At 39.2% G+C, this 13937-nt stretch overlaps 1 protein-coding gene and 1 pseudogene across 10 annotated transcripts in view; both read right to left on the bottom strand.

The window, feature by feature from the left end:
* The window catches only part of FAM208B (family with sequence similarity 208 member B), a 67021-nt gene that overhangs the window by 17889 nt on the left and 35195 nt on the right, over positions 1-13937 (bottom strand). For 8 of the 10 annotated variants that reach the window (XM_015585610.2, XM_025043400.1, XM_025043402.1 and 5 more), the window contains 5 exons: positions 11494-11566; positions 11336-11398; positions 7723-8439; positions 4706-4948; positions 721-1591 (listed from right to left, as the gene is read on the bottom strand). In XM_015585610.2, coding sequence (XP_015441096.1) covers positions 721-1591; positions 4706-4948; positions 7723-8439; positions 11336-11398; positions 11494-11566 — 1967 coding nt within the window. The remainder of the gene's footprint in view (positions 1-720; positions 1592-4705; positions 4949-7722; positions 8440-11335; positions 11399-11493; positions 11567-13937) is intronic. The other 2 variants (XM_015585611.2, XM_025043401.1) reach the window with 1 other exon arrangement.
* On the bottom strand, positions 13074-13192 carry LOC112475742 (annotated as a pseudogene).

The raw sequence follows: 13937 nt of genomic DNA, 5'->3' as shown, positions 1-13937 counted from the left end.
ACTTTAGTGTTTAATGCTCCACTGGCATCACTTGGAAATCGGTTAGCAATGTAGACTCTCAGGCCCCATCCCGAATAGACTGCGTCAGAATCTGCAGTTCAGTGAGATCCTCAGCTGAGCTGGACACACAGTCAAGACTGAGCAGCACTGTCCTACAGCACGGGAACTGCTGGGTCGCAGATGCTCGTAGTGGGAAAACCCAGATCAAAATCTGGGTTCATCCACACTTCAGAGCCTGCGCTTTCTGTCGCTCTGCTGTTGCTGCCTTGACCCCTTATTAAGGAAGATTTACAGAACTGCCTCATGTAAAACCGCCCACTCATAGCTATCTGATCAACTTCATAAGCCAGAAGTAACTCTTTAGATGTTTCTTCTGGAATTCAGTCCATAATGCATTCTTTCTATCATTATTTTACATTAAGATATCATTTAAAGATTATAATTCAAAGACTGCAAAAGCTTATGAAGGAGCACATCAAAATGGAAAGCTGTTCATGAGGCTAAAGTTATCTGGCCAAGTTCTGCACATGATCAGCAGTGGAAAAACCAGCCCCATATTCTCAACTGTCAGTAAACACGGCAGCTTATGTTAACATCGAGTCACTGGGTTCACACACTACACTTTCTCCTTCCCCAAGTCTCACACAAGTCTCCCTGCTCACAATGCGTACCTCGGCAGGAAATTCACCTCCATTTTCATCAAGTGTCACTCCTACTTACCCATGTAATGCTCTTAGCACAGTTTTCTCCAGTGGGTTGTTGGTATATTTGCTGTCTAAGCTGAATACATAGTTTGCTTCGCATTTGAAAGTGACCTTAAAGGAGCCGTCGCAGCTAGACACGGTGTGAGAGCAGGAAAAGTCTCTCAGGCTGGAGGGCAGCAGTCTGCCCTTGTGCTTGAGCAGCAGGTCCGCAGGAGGCTTCTGCAGAGGGGAAGTATTCTGCTGGTGCCTGAACGGCATGACTTTCCCCACTGGGGTTCCGGCCTCAGAGCCCTTTGTGCCATTCTTGGCAAAGGCGGGGCCTGGGACCCCTCTCTGCTGCAGCAGCTTCTTTGAATGTTCTGCAAGAAGCAGGGCGTAGGAATGTTCCACGGCAACAAAAGAGCTCCGGCTTGCATCAGAAGCTTCTGGTGTTTCTTCAGGAAGTGCTGCCTGGGCGTCGACAGGGCTCTGCCTGCCAGGGTCCGCACATGCTCCCTCTTGGCCGATGGTAGAGCCTGACGGTGGGTCGCTCTTCTCAGACGAGGGTTGAGGCAACAGTCCACCCTTCTGACTTTTAACTCCTCTGTGATATTCATGGTCAGACGCACTGCTCAGACAATGTTCTTTAGGAAGCACATCGTTCTGTGGCAATTCAGAGGAAGGGGGAAGGCTGCTGGGCTCAGATGCTGGTGTGGCAGAGGTGGCAGCGCTCAGTGCTAGGTCCGCCAGCAGGTTTAGGGCCTGGGAATCACAGTTGACCATGGAGTCCTCAGCTGGACCTTTCTGAGCCACTGTGATACTATCTCGTTGAGCTATATTTATGCTCTTAGCATCTTCTTGCCCATCTGATGACATTTCTGATTGAAGCTGTGAAGCAGTTTCTTGAACTTCAGCATAAAAGAAAAAAAGACATAGCATTGGATTTCTATGTAATTAATTCTCTGCCATATTACTGTGACTTAGTGAAAATCAATGGTTAATATATTTAAGAAAAACCTCTTGCTATGTTGCACAGACTGTCTATTGAAACTCTACTGTCAGATTGAGGTCTCTCCTGACTCTCAGAGCTACTGCACGGTATTTACCAGAACAACCAGTCCTAAGTGGTACTCATGTTAATTTAACAGGAACTCAACCTTCAAAAGCGCATGTGCTGAATGACACACAAGGCATCCTGCTCAGCTAAAGGAAGACACAGAAGACACAAAGAGCAGAAAACAAAAACAGAAACTAAAACAAGAACAAGAACCTTGCCCTCAGAGAGCTTACAGTCTAGTGTGGATATAAAAATTCCAGTTTGAACTATATATTATAGAAAGTTAACATAGTTTCCTAGAAATCATTTCCCTTAATAAGTGCTTTATTAGAGAAATCATCTAAGTTCAAAAGAGATGATTTAAACCATATTGATGTTTAATTATAATGTAATAAATAAAAAATTAGAAAAGTCATACAAGTATTCAGAATTGCTGATTTCATCACCTTTTAATCTATAATTTCTGCACTGAAAACATTTCCTCTCTACTTTTCCTGCAAAATAGGAAATCTCCTTGTCTACTGCTAATTCTCCTCTCTGCAGATAATCAAGTCTACTCATTTGCCTTGCATCCACAATATGGGGCAACACTCCGTGGAGCAAGTGGGCAGATGGACAGAATAGTCAACTGTGCTCCCTTTTTAATTAACAGCAGTGGGTCTGAAGGAACTATTAACCTGTCTGGCAAAGGCCAGTGACTGATATACTTAAAGAGAAGAAAACATCAAACAGAACGAGAAAGGTGTGTGTATTCGGTGGAGAGGGTAAAATTAATCACTGTCCAGTTTTTATCTAAAATAGCAAAATGCAAAGGGCTAGGTGGAAGAAAGTGACCCAACGCAGAGGATCGTCTCGTTAGCACCATGGCTATGTTGGAAACGTAAAATTCATTTTATGATCTGATGTATTTACTGACACTACTTGCATTCTGTCTTTGTTAATATTATGGCTCTCACACAGATCACCTAAGAATAAAGTTAATACAAAGAAGACTGCACTGAAGTTAAGAAAAAAGGTTCAGTGTAATAAATATGTGTAGTCTCAGGCAAATCATTTAACTACCACCTTGTTAGAGGTTCTCGAACAATAAAAATACAATACTGATAACCTATGTCTTTTAGGAAATACAGGTAAGATAATACCAAATAAATTATACAAAAAAATATAGAGTTCTGTAAATAAAAACTACACTAAAAACTTTAGAAAGAACAGAAAATCATTAGTTTCAATAGCAAAATGATTGAGCCTTCTTAAAATCTGATATTTCAAGTATAAGAAACAAAACAGATTAGTACAGATGATTAAAAAATAAAAGAAAAATTGAGAGATTGTTCAAATGGTAGTAGTCTAAAATTTTAACCTGGAATGTGGCTGCACTATATAGACAGGTATTTGTAATACAAATCAGCCTATTTCTGAATATGCACTATGAATAAACTCCTCATTTTCTGGGCTCACTTTTCTGCCAATACGCAACTGAAAACCTCCTTCCCATTAATCAATTAGTCTGTAACTATCTAAGAGTCAACTCAGTACAAAGAATTCAAATGACATGGCTAAGAATACACGCATCATATATGCATCCGTGCTCATGTTTATAAACTAACTGGAAAGACAGGACCAAGATAAATCAAATGGCTGGAAAACAGTATGAATTTAATTCTAAGATGTTCTCAAAAAACCCAAAAAGAAATGAGAGGAGGGAGATCAGTGACAATCAGAACAGGAGGAATCACCTCACTGTGGCGGTGACCTGGCTGAGCAGGAAGGGGACTGGCGGAGGCAAGCTCACGAGTGCAGAGAGGCCTCAGGGGACACGCGGGGAGGCACCAGGCCGGCGGGGAGGGGACACACTAGGAAAGAGCAGGAGAGAACCTGGGCCGGGGGGTAAGCCCACACCATCAGCTGTCTCGAGAGACAAGCAGGAGAGCTTCCACTGGGCATGGAGGCCAGAACTGAAACGCTTGGGTTTTAGACTGTGATGCGCTTTTACAAGATTTTCCGTCATAAAACAGGATGAAAGAAACCTAGAAAAAAAAGGAGCTCACCCGTAATACCGTCACCCTCTCCACCCAAAAACTGTAATTTCTCTGATTTCCCAGTATATATAAGATTTTTTTTTAATCTAAAAACTGATGAGGGAGAAAGGCAATCAGGGAGATTAGACAGAAACTGATAGAAATATAAAGGTATGAGGAAATGAAGCCTCTGTTAAAACGAAATTTAAAAAACATACATACAACACATTAGGACTCAATATCAAAGGCTGAGTAAAATGTGGAATTTTTCAGCCTGGAAGAAGTGCACTGAGCTCACAGGAAGAGGAAGGTTAAGCCTGGACGCGGGCCTAGGGGAGACGCTGGGGTGTGCTCCGCTTCAGAGGTCAAGTCTGCAGAGACAACGGAACTGTCACTGTAGAGTAGAGAGGACCTCTCTAGCAGCTGGAGATTCAGAACTAAAGTAAGTCAGGTGTCGTTCATATAACTAGACGTCATTATCCACTTAAGCAAAATTAGGAAAGAAAAACTTTTTTTAAATTAATGCCTTTTAAAACCAAATGTAAGATTCTGGATTACTATTGTGAACAATCTCTTTACAATTCCCTATGGATAAATAAATGAATAGCTCATTTTTTTGTAACCGATTATGTTCCAGAAGAATCCTACCAGGTACTACTTGCTTGTGCATTCAGTCATAAAAAAGGCCATTCATAACTTTTATAGATGGTTCATGTGCAGGCTTTAAACAAACTAAAAAGTAGGTCTATTTTGTGATATTTGAATCTGTCCTTTTCTTATTTATAATAGGAAACCAAGTTACTTAGTCCTGTTAGTGTCTGAACTACAGAATATAGCAAGAATTGCTGGCTGATTTTAACTGTCCTTGCATTATTTCAATACACTATCTTGCAGTCTTGCGTATTCTGTACTGTGGTGTTTAAATTTACAGGAAGAGTATTTCTTACCAGGTTGTGGCTGCTTTCTGATTCTGGGATTCTGATTGCCTTTCACTACATTTACCCTCTGTTTTTGTGGAGATTTCTTCACGGGTGGCTTAGCCCTTGGAACAGTTTTGACTGGAGATTTCTCTTGTTTCCTTGCTCTTTTAGTATTCGTTGCAACTGGAACATCTTTAGAAACAGGAGCTTCTTGGTTTTTCCTATCCAATTTAGTTGTCTGTACAAACTGTGCAGTCAGCACTTCAGCACCTTATGTAGAAAAGACACCGTTTTTTAAGGGGCAGGGGGCTCAGATATTTATCACTATAGTTCTTCTTTTTTTCTTTTTTAGGGGCTAACTTTAGTAATGAGGAATAAAACATAAAATTTTGGGTATTTCATTAAAAGATTTTTTTTAACAAAGAGCTGAAGTTCCCATATAAATATAAAAATATAAACTAGCTAAGTGTTGGTCTATATCTCTACCAGGTAAAGAAAAAAACTTTATAAAAACAAGGCAGGACTTAATTTTTTAAAAACACTCCATAATTTTTCCTGACAAGGTGGGTAAGGCTGAATATGCTGCTTCACAGCACTGGACACAATGCACACAGAAACAGCACAGTCCTATCAGTCAGTGTGGTTAAACTGATCCACCCCAGAGAAGAGAGTAATATTCATAAAATGCTATCTTATACATCTCACTTCACCACCCCCAAAGTCATCTTTTATGATAAGACTGAAAAAGGTTCACCGGACAAAGTCTCACCTGATTTAATTTCCTATAAATCTATTAGAATTGCTTGTCCCTTACAAATGCTCAGCTTTGCTTCTCACACGGAAGGAAATAGCTAAATGGAAGTAAGTGATGAAAACAAAACTACTGACCACCTGCTTATGGAACACAACAAAAGTGTTTCACTTTTAAGAGTTAAAAATATTAATAAGTGCTCCTTTTTAAAAACTTTGACTTTATATAATTTCAGCTATTCCCACCTAAAAATTTACCCCCAAAGATGATCTATAAAATATTCACCCATATGAACGCTGGCAAATATTTTTAAATTACATTAAAAAGAAAACTCTTTCCAAATGAGAACAGAAACACGATACTGAACAGTCTAAGAAACTGTCATGACTGTCAGTGAAATGCAGAAACAAGACCAATTACATTTCATTTTTTTGGGAGTCAGAGGAAGGAGTGGTTTTAGAAAAGTTTTAAGGCTCTCAATGTTGTACATTTCCCCGGCACTAGCTGTTGTCCTTCCTACTGAGCTATCACAGGTGATAAAGCAGCATATTGGTTTAAGAAGTAAGACTTCTCATTCCAGTCCAGTTACATTTGCTAAAATTTTTAGCATAAAGAAAGGAATATAAACAAACTAAGAAAATAAATCAAGCAGGACTCCAGTTAAAACTAACTTAAGGAGAAAGACAACAAGGTGACACAGCCGAGACCCAGGGAGTGTTTAACGTCTGTAGAGGCAGGAAGGGGTGCTCTCTCACACCCAGTCCTGGGAGAGCAGACGTGAACATGACACGTGCCTGCAGACACTCTTCTGCCTATCTCTACCACTCAGTGCCATGTTTCCAAAACTGCATGCAATAATACACTGGTGGACTATAACATCAACTGAAAGGCTCCAACCAGAAGTCTTTCTTAAATGAAACAGAATAGAGAATATCAGATTGTATTACACACAGGGTAAATGTTTTTTGAAATTTTTGTTTCAGTCACGTATGAATTTGTGTGTACTGGACTACAACATAAAACATTTCTGATAGCGGATGAAATGTGAAACATTTGAGAAACAGTGACAACATGTGTGTTGGACTGCATATAATTTATTCAGTAGCATAAAGTAAACTGGTTCATAGAGAGCAGAAACTCAGTATGGCTGGCCTGCAATTTATCTGTAGGTAGCTGTATTGTCTGATTGCCATACTTTCCACCATGTTCCTAAACACACACACACTCACGCACCCATTGGAAACTATCTGTTGAACCACAGTGTAAGACCTTAATTATCTAGAATCCTGAAGCTCTGCATATCCCTGATGTGTCTTCTTTAGGCACTAAAGTTTCTATAGTGAAATGTAAAAAAGAGACCAATTTCAAGGGTTGGCAAACCATTTTTGTGAAAGGCCAGGCAGTACATATACTCAGCTCCAAAGGCCATGCATTCCCAGTCACAACCATTCACCTCCGCCCACGGAGTGTGAAGTGGCCAGAGACAGAGCTTCAGAGACCTTTCAGGGGCCACGGCTTGCTGACTCCGTCTCTAAGGAGTCATACAGCATATAATTCCCTACTTTCACCAAAATACACTACTCATAAACTGAGGCGACTCTAAGGCAAAATCGTGTTGTTTGTTGTGCTGTTTGCTAAATGCATCTGACTACATGCTAAGTGTTTCTGGACTGATTCTCACTCAATTTTCAGGAGGCAACAAGACCACTTGTAGAAGTGTTTCACTACATATATCCCTAGGCCACTAGACATTGTTTCAATAGGTCTACGGCAGGATCCAGGTGACCATCTGTAAAACTCTGACACATATGAAGGACTAGAAATTCTGTCTCAGACCGTTTTGGTGTTGGGGGCTGCAGCCATCTGCCCGCCCTTTACGCATGTCCTGGCTATCGGTTTTCGCTTTTCGCTGCTACTCGTACGCCTGTTTTGGAAGATGCTCTTCCTACACTCTTATCTGTCTGAGGATAGCTCAGACACTGGATAAACTCTCTTTCTACAATGGTACATAAATAACTGAAAGTTTGAGCAGTTTTAAAGTGAAATATAAGCTTCTGGTGAGTGGGCTTTTAAGACAGCTTCCAGTTTTCTGTTTCTTGATTTTAATCTGGTATGAACATCAGTACTTCTCAAACTCAAGCACGCAGACTAATCACCTGGAGAGAAGTGCTGGCGTTTCTAACACATCTTACTGATACTGCCAAGCTGCCGTCCACGGGGACCGGACAGGAACAGTGTTAGAATACAACGGTCCTGACGCCTCATTTTAACGGTTCACGTAAATCGGCCTTACCTCTTTTTCTTTTCTGAGGAAACTGTCCTTTGACTAATTTGAGAGTGGCAGGAGAGGTGGCGCCCTTGTGTGTTCCAGCGGGAGTTCTCTTGGGGAAGGGACGGCACAAGTTCACCCTTTTACTCTGCACCACAGGCGGCATGCTTGCCTTTCTCTTCGGCTGGACTCTCAGATTTGATGCTGGATTTAACGGAGCCACAGTTCTCTTCCTTGCTTTAAACATTTTGTCAGAATTTTTTTCGATTTCAGTTTCTTTTCTTACTTCTGCTTCTGAGTCAAGAAATTCAGGATCTGGAGTCATAACTAAAGAAAATCCAGCATCACAAATTCCATCTAAAATACTAGGAGACTGTGGACGCTCTGCCAGTAAATCTAACGCAGTAGATACTTCCAAAATGTACCCACTAGGGTCTGAAAAATAAGACTTCAACTGAGTTAAAGACTGTAAAGGGCACTTTTCAGCTGGAGGAACCAAGTCGAAACCATTGGACAGCTTGCCAAATAACGCAGTCTCTTTCACTTCATCCTGAGAAACAGTCAATGAAAGACTTCTGTCCACCTTGTACAATTCTTGGAAGTTATGCTTTACTAATGTGTTTGGACACAGCCCTTCTTCAGTGAATGACTTCTTTGCTTCTAGCAGGGCACAATTAAGGGCAGGTAAAATAGGTATCACCTTCAATGAAATGTCATCTTCAACTTTCAAGTCTTTCAGCTCTAAAATACATATAGATATGTTAAAAACATGAATTTGTTTGGTCTTGTTTAATTTTATAAAAATACACAGAAAAAAATACTTTAGATTATAAAATCATAGGATGGTTAAATATGATACAATGTTCTCAATGAGAAATTAATAAAAGACTATCGGTACATTTAATGACTATTTGTATCTGTATATATGCAATCACACACACCTGCAAAAGAATCATTCAAATGTAATCACTAGGCAGAACGAAAAGGGCAGCCCTGCCTCCAGCTCTATCTCATGTGATCAGGAGCCCAGCGAAAGCTTGATGTGCCAGCAGAGCAACACACTGGCTTTCAGAGGTGGCAGATTTGCTTTCCTACTCTTTAATTATCATTTTCTGCTTTTAAAATATGTCTTATTTTATCTCTACCTTATATAACTTCAAATTTTTTTAAGAGGTTAGAATGCAAACCAACTGAACTAAAAAAAAGTAAAACCCTTCAGTAAGCCCCAAATCTCAGGGTAACTATTGGTGTTAATGTCATTACCTCTATCAAATAAAATTTTTTAAAAAGTTGTTTTAAGTGACTAGTCTGTTTCATTTCCTCTCTCTAGCTCATTCTTTGACTGAAAAGCTAATTTTTCTGTAAGTCAGTAACCTAAAGGAAAACAGTAAGAGGGGAATAAATAAAAAAGGTCATATCACTGAGAAGTAGGCAATAAAATTCTAGAAAATTTAAATTATCTGTAATAAAAACCCAAAGATAACAAAGACCTCTGGTGCCTACGAAGCTGAAGTACAAATCACACCATTCTTTTTAAAGAAAAAGGAACTGCAAAATTAAAAGTCAGTCCTAGCTAAATACGTTTGCACTTGAGCAGGTATTAGGAAAAGGAACAGAACAACAAATATGAATAAAGAGGAAAATGTGGCTACACCTTAAAAATTCCTTTGCAGTTTATCACTTAAAAAGCAATACATGAAGGAAAATAAAATACAAAAATGTTCACACTAGAGTAATATTTTTCCACACGACTTCATCATTTCAAGAATTTGGAAAGGAAGAACCCAGAACCCAGAACAATTTGCAACAGACTATTATAAGATCTATGAAGAACTTTTTAAGTCTGCTAAGCAAAGTATCATTCAATTTAAAACAAATAACCATAGCTCTGAACTTATGAACGACCATAAACAGAAAATGTCTTGCTGAGCCAGAGGAGGATGTGAACACGGCAATGAGACTCCAGTGCTTACTCAACGAGAAATTCTGTGCTGTTCAACACCAAATGGTATAAACGTTTCTTATTCGAGTGGTAGTTTGCATCTGAAAATAAGAATGACATCAAAGCTCTCGCCGAAGATGGAGGCAGTAGGGGACAGCCGTGGGAAGCCAGTGTGAGAGTCAGCTGTCTGACCTTGGGCAAGTTTAAGTCTTAATTTTCTCATCTTTGAAACTGTCATAAGAATATCCATTTTAAGGGCTGCTATATACTTAGCACAACACCTGACATAGTAAATGGATGAAAAATGCCAGTAGCTATTGCCATTATGTTGTTATAATTAGTAATGTTTTGCTTAATCCAAAGAAGTAATGCCAAAGAAAGTGCAGTTCTCAACTTTGAGTAACTAAATGCAATTTTAAGAAATCAACTTTAAAAACATTTTTGTATTGGTTGTGACTTTATAAACGCTATGTATGTTAAACATATAGAGCATGATTATAAAACAAGAAAAATTTCATCAAATGACAAAAAGAAATGATTTGTTTAGCAAGTGTTTATTATTTTTTATGTACCTGGCATTGCTAGGTAGTAGGGATACAGTAGAATACAAGAAAGGCAGGCATTAAACAGCATACAAATAAATGTTTAAATTCTATTGATGATAAGCCTAGAGATCCTCACTGAAGTCAGAGTGGTGATGAGAAGAGAATCAATAAAGCGAAATTTAAACCGACACCGGACAGATATAAATAACAGACTAGACTAGGTCGGTGCTGCTCCTCTGATATTATTCCTTAATCCCTCCACCCCAAGAGCTTTTTCAGACTTTGCTTCCTCACTGCTCCCTCAAATTTTAATACCACAAATATACTGTAGATCTATTTATCTACCGTGTAAGATTTTTTTTGCCCCCAAGAGCCAATTCTTGGTCTGAAGGAGGCAAACACCACTTGATAAAGGAGAATGAGACAAGGCGCCCAGACAAAGGCCTGCCTCCTCGAAGGCCTTGAATCCTAGTTACCTGGCAAATTGATAAAAGTTATCTCCTAGCTATCGATCTACCGTGTAAGATTTTTTTTGCCCCCAAGAGCCAATTCTTGGTCTGAAGGAGGCAAACACCACTTGATAAAGGAGAATGAGACAAGGCGCCCAGACAAAGGCCTGCCTCCTCGAAGGCCTTGAATCCTAGTTACCTGGCAAATTGATAAAAGTTATCTCCTAGCTATCGTGGGGGGGGGGGGGGTTTGAGGTAAACTTTTAAATTTATTTTTAATTTTAGTTGAGGTACAAGCTATTATATTAGTTTCAAGTGTACAAAATGATTCAACACTGATATATTTTACAACGTGATCACCATATTAAGTCCAGTCACCATCTATTACCGTACGTAGTCGTTACAGTATTATTCTCCTAGCTATTGTTGTTCAGTAACAACAACAACAAAAGAATCAGTTTTGGACATGCTGAATTTGAGGAACACCTGAAACATCTTAAATAAAGTCCACAGACAGGAGGATATGTGGGTGTGAAGCTTAGAGGAAAGGACGAGCCCGCAAAGGGACTGAGGAGAATCAACTAGGGAGGTTAAAGGAAGAGTTATTTAAAAGAAAATAATTAGCAGGGTTGAGAGGTTAAGTAAGATGAGGATGAAAAAACGTAACACAGTTAGTGAACCAGAAGCCACTGTGCTCTTACCTGCTGCCCGGGACGAATGGAATACATGTAACCCATGCAGTCCTATCTGCTCGTCGCCAAAACCTACACAGAACGAGAACCAGAGAAAAGTTAGGGTGTTCATCTTACAAAAGTAAACGCATTAAAAAAGTTTTTTTTTAAAAAAAAGTTGTCCTTACTTGTTTCTGATAATAAGGCTGATGATGGAAGCAAAATGAAAACGCCCTGATCTTCTAAGCATTTGATGAGTGCCTTAAACATAACAGAAAGAAGATTCAATTCTCCTCTTCCTCTCCCATACCACTATACTACTATTCAGTGAATTCTGAGCTAATAAAAAGCAAAATAAATTTTAAAAAATCTTGAAATGTTAGTGTTTATGGGAATCAGGAGAATTTTGCCCCCAGCAGCAGAAATTGCAAGTTCCTTAGCGCTCAAGTAACCTTGGCCCTGATAGGGCCACATATAATAACTAGAACACTAAGGGTTAGTATTAGGACAATGTTCAACATAACAAATCCATCAGAAAAGGCTTATTTCATTTTTCACTGAGATGCCTGACATTTCATACCGCTGCCTCAGTAATCTGGTACCCTTTAGCCACTATGGATTCAAGATGATTAGACTTATGATTAGCATCTTAAGCTCATGTTTACAACATGTCACAGAATCTTGGAACTAGAATGACTGGAAGATTGTATCCAATAAAAGAATCCTTTCTCTACCATCTAAGAGATAGAAAATAATAGAAAATAACATAATTAGGTCCTGTGGCAATAAGAAATGCTGATGAAAATAAATTCTTCCTTTCTATTTTCCCCTCCACGAGTCCGAGTGGAATCTTGAGCTCAAGAAGAAAATCTTGAAATTTTAACATTTACAGTAAATTGGGGAATTTTGTCCCCAGGTCAGGGGAAGTTATTTAAAAGCTATCATTCTAAATCATAAACATAACAGTTCTTCCCCATTATTCACCATTTCTAAAGCCTATATACAAACAGGATAAAACCCAACGTTCATACAGTAATTTTTCACTTAAAAAAAGTAAACAAATATATCATTTTATAATGTGATAAAACATTCTATTTCAAAAATTGATAGGTCGTAAGCCTAAAAATATGGTAAATTAATAAATTCAAGTATGAAAGAGACTTCTTTCCTAAGTATTATATTAGAACTCAATTATGAGACTAACGTGTCGGTACAAGAACAATCACTACTGTGAGTCGCCATAAGCCTCTGCCGAAGCCCCTATGCATTTACGTCTTTGTCTCACCACGATCTTATAAGTCCCTTAATGGCTGGGATTATTTTCTACTTTTGCTTCTGGGACACAGTAAGCACTCAAGAAAGAATTACTGAATAAACAAAATAATAGTTATATACACCCACAGCTTTGGTATCTATTAAATTGCAAAGAGAGATAATTCTTGTTTCATTTTCTATTGATGTAAAATGCAAAAGTAACAATAATTAGCTTCTACATTGTTCTGCAATTTAGTTTTGTAAAACAGATGAAAAGTAATATCCCTTTATCTACATAAAATCATATATTTCTGCCTACCAAAAGATGTGCAAATAAAACAAGTATATAGTATAAAGTATCAGTCTCTCAAATGATGTACTGAAAAGGGCTGCATAAAGTTCCCCTTTTAACCTTTGTGGGGAGAAATCACAGACTCTTTTAAATACCTACTTCTCTCTATTTATACACAGAAAATATCTAGCCATACATGTCCTTAGCATCCTTTTTTTTTAACGCCTACAGCACCTGGTCTTCCTAGGTGGTCTCCCATCCAAGTACTAACCAGGCCCGACCCTGCTTAGCTTCCGAGATCAGACAAGATCAAGCGTGTTTAGGGTGGCGTGGCCGTAGACCTTAGCACCCTTTTAAAAAGAGAACTTGCTCTGTAGTGTTCTTGCAGTTCAGTGTTCTAGGTACAAGCCCATATACATTGTACTCTAGGAACATTTATTGCTCATCCACTATACACCAGGCATCAAGGTGTCGAATGCTTAAGACAGGATACCTTCTCTCCAGGAACTCAGCATCACCAGCTGAGGAGACTGACAGGTAAAAATTGTTCATAATATAATGAAGCCAGAAAAGCATGGTGCACTGAGGAGAAAGGACCTTACGTGACATGTAATTCCTATAAGTAATTATTATGAATGAACAGGTTTCAAAGCCAAGTTCTGCACCAAGTCTCTACTATTTTTAATACTACAAAGCACTCACAAAGTAGTCCCTTCACTAATGCATTTTCTGAGAACATCTTTGGACTTTCTTCCTTATAACTTCCAAATGTAAAATAGACTATGCTACTCCAAAAAAAGACCAGCCTACAATCCTACAGTAGATATCCAATAGTTATCTTAATAACTGTTAAGTGTCCAATGTGGCCCATTCCGCCTCCTTCCCGTGGAGCGCTCCCAGCTGCGGACCGGGCTCTCACGCCAGGTTCTAGAAGGTGGGCACCGAAAGGCCTGAGCTAATTGGTGTAGTTCATTCCCTCTGCAGTTCCTGGCTGAGGGATGTGCAGACGAAATGAAGCGGAAGAGATGGTTTGGAGGAGGGGTTCTCACTCTCTGGATGCAGACAAGAAGCACGTAGCCCTGACTA

The sequence above is a fragment of the Pteropus alecto genome, unplaced genomic scaffold (genome assembly GCF_000325575.1).
Source record: "Pteropus alecto unplaced genomic scaffold, ASM32557v1 scaffold11, whole genome shotgun sequence".
Lineage (NCBI taxonomy): Eukaryota > Metazoa > Chordata > Mammalia > Chiroptera > Pteropodidae > Pteropus > Pteropus alecto.
The sequence above is the reverse complement of the archived record's forward strand: the minus strand, read 5'-3'. Positions and strand labels throughout refer to the sequence as shown.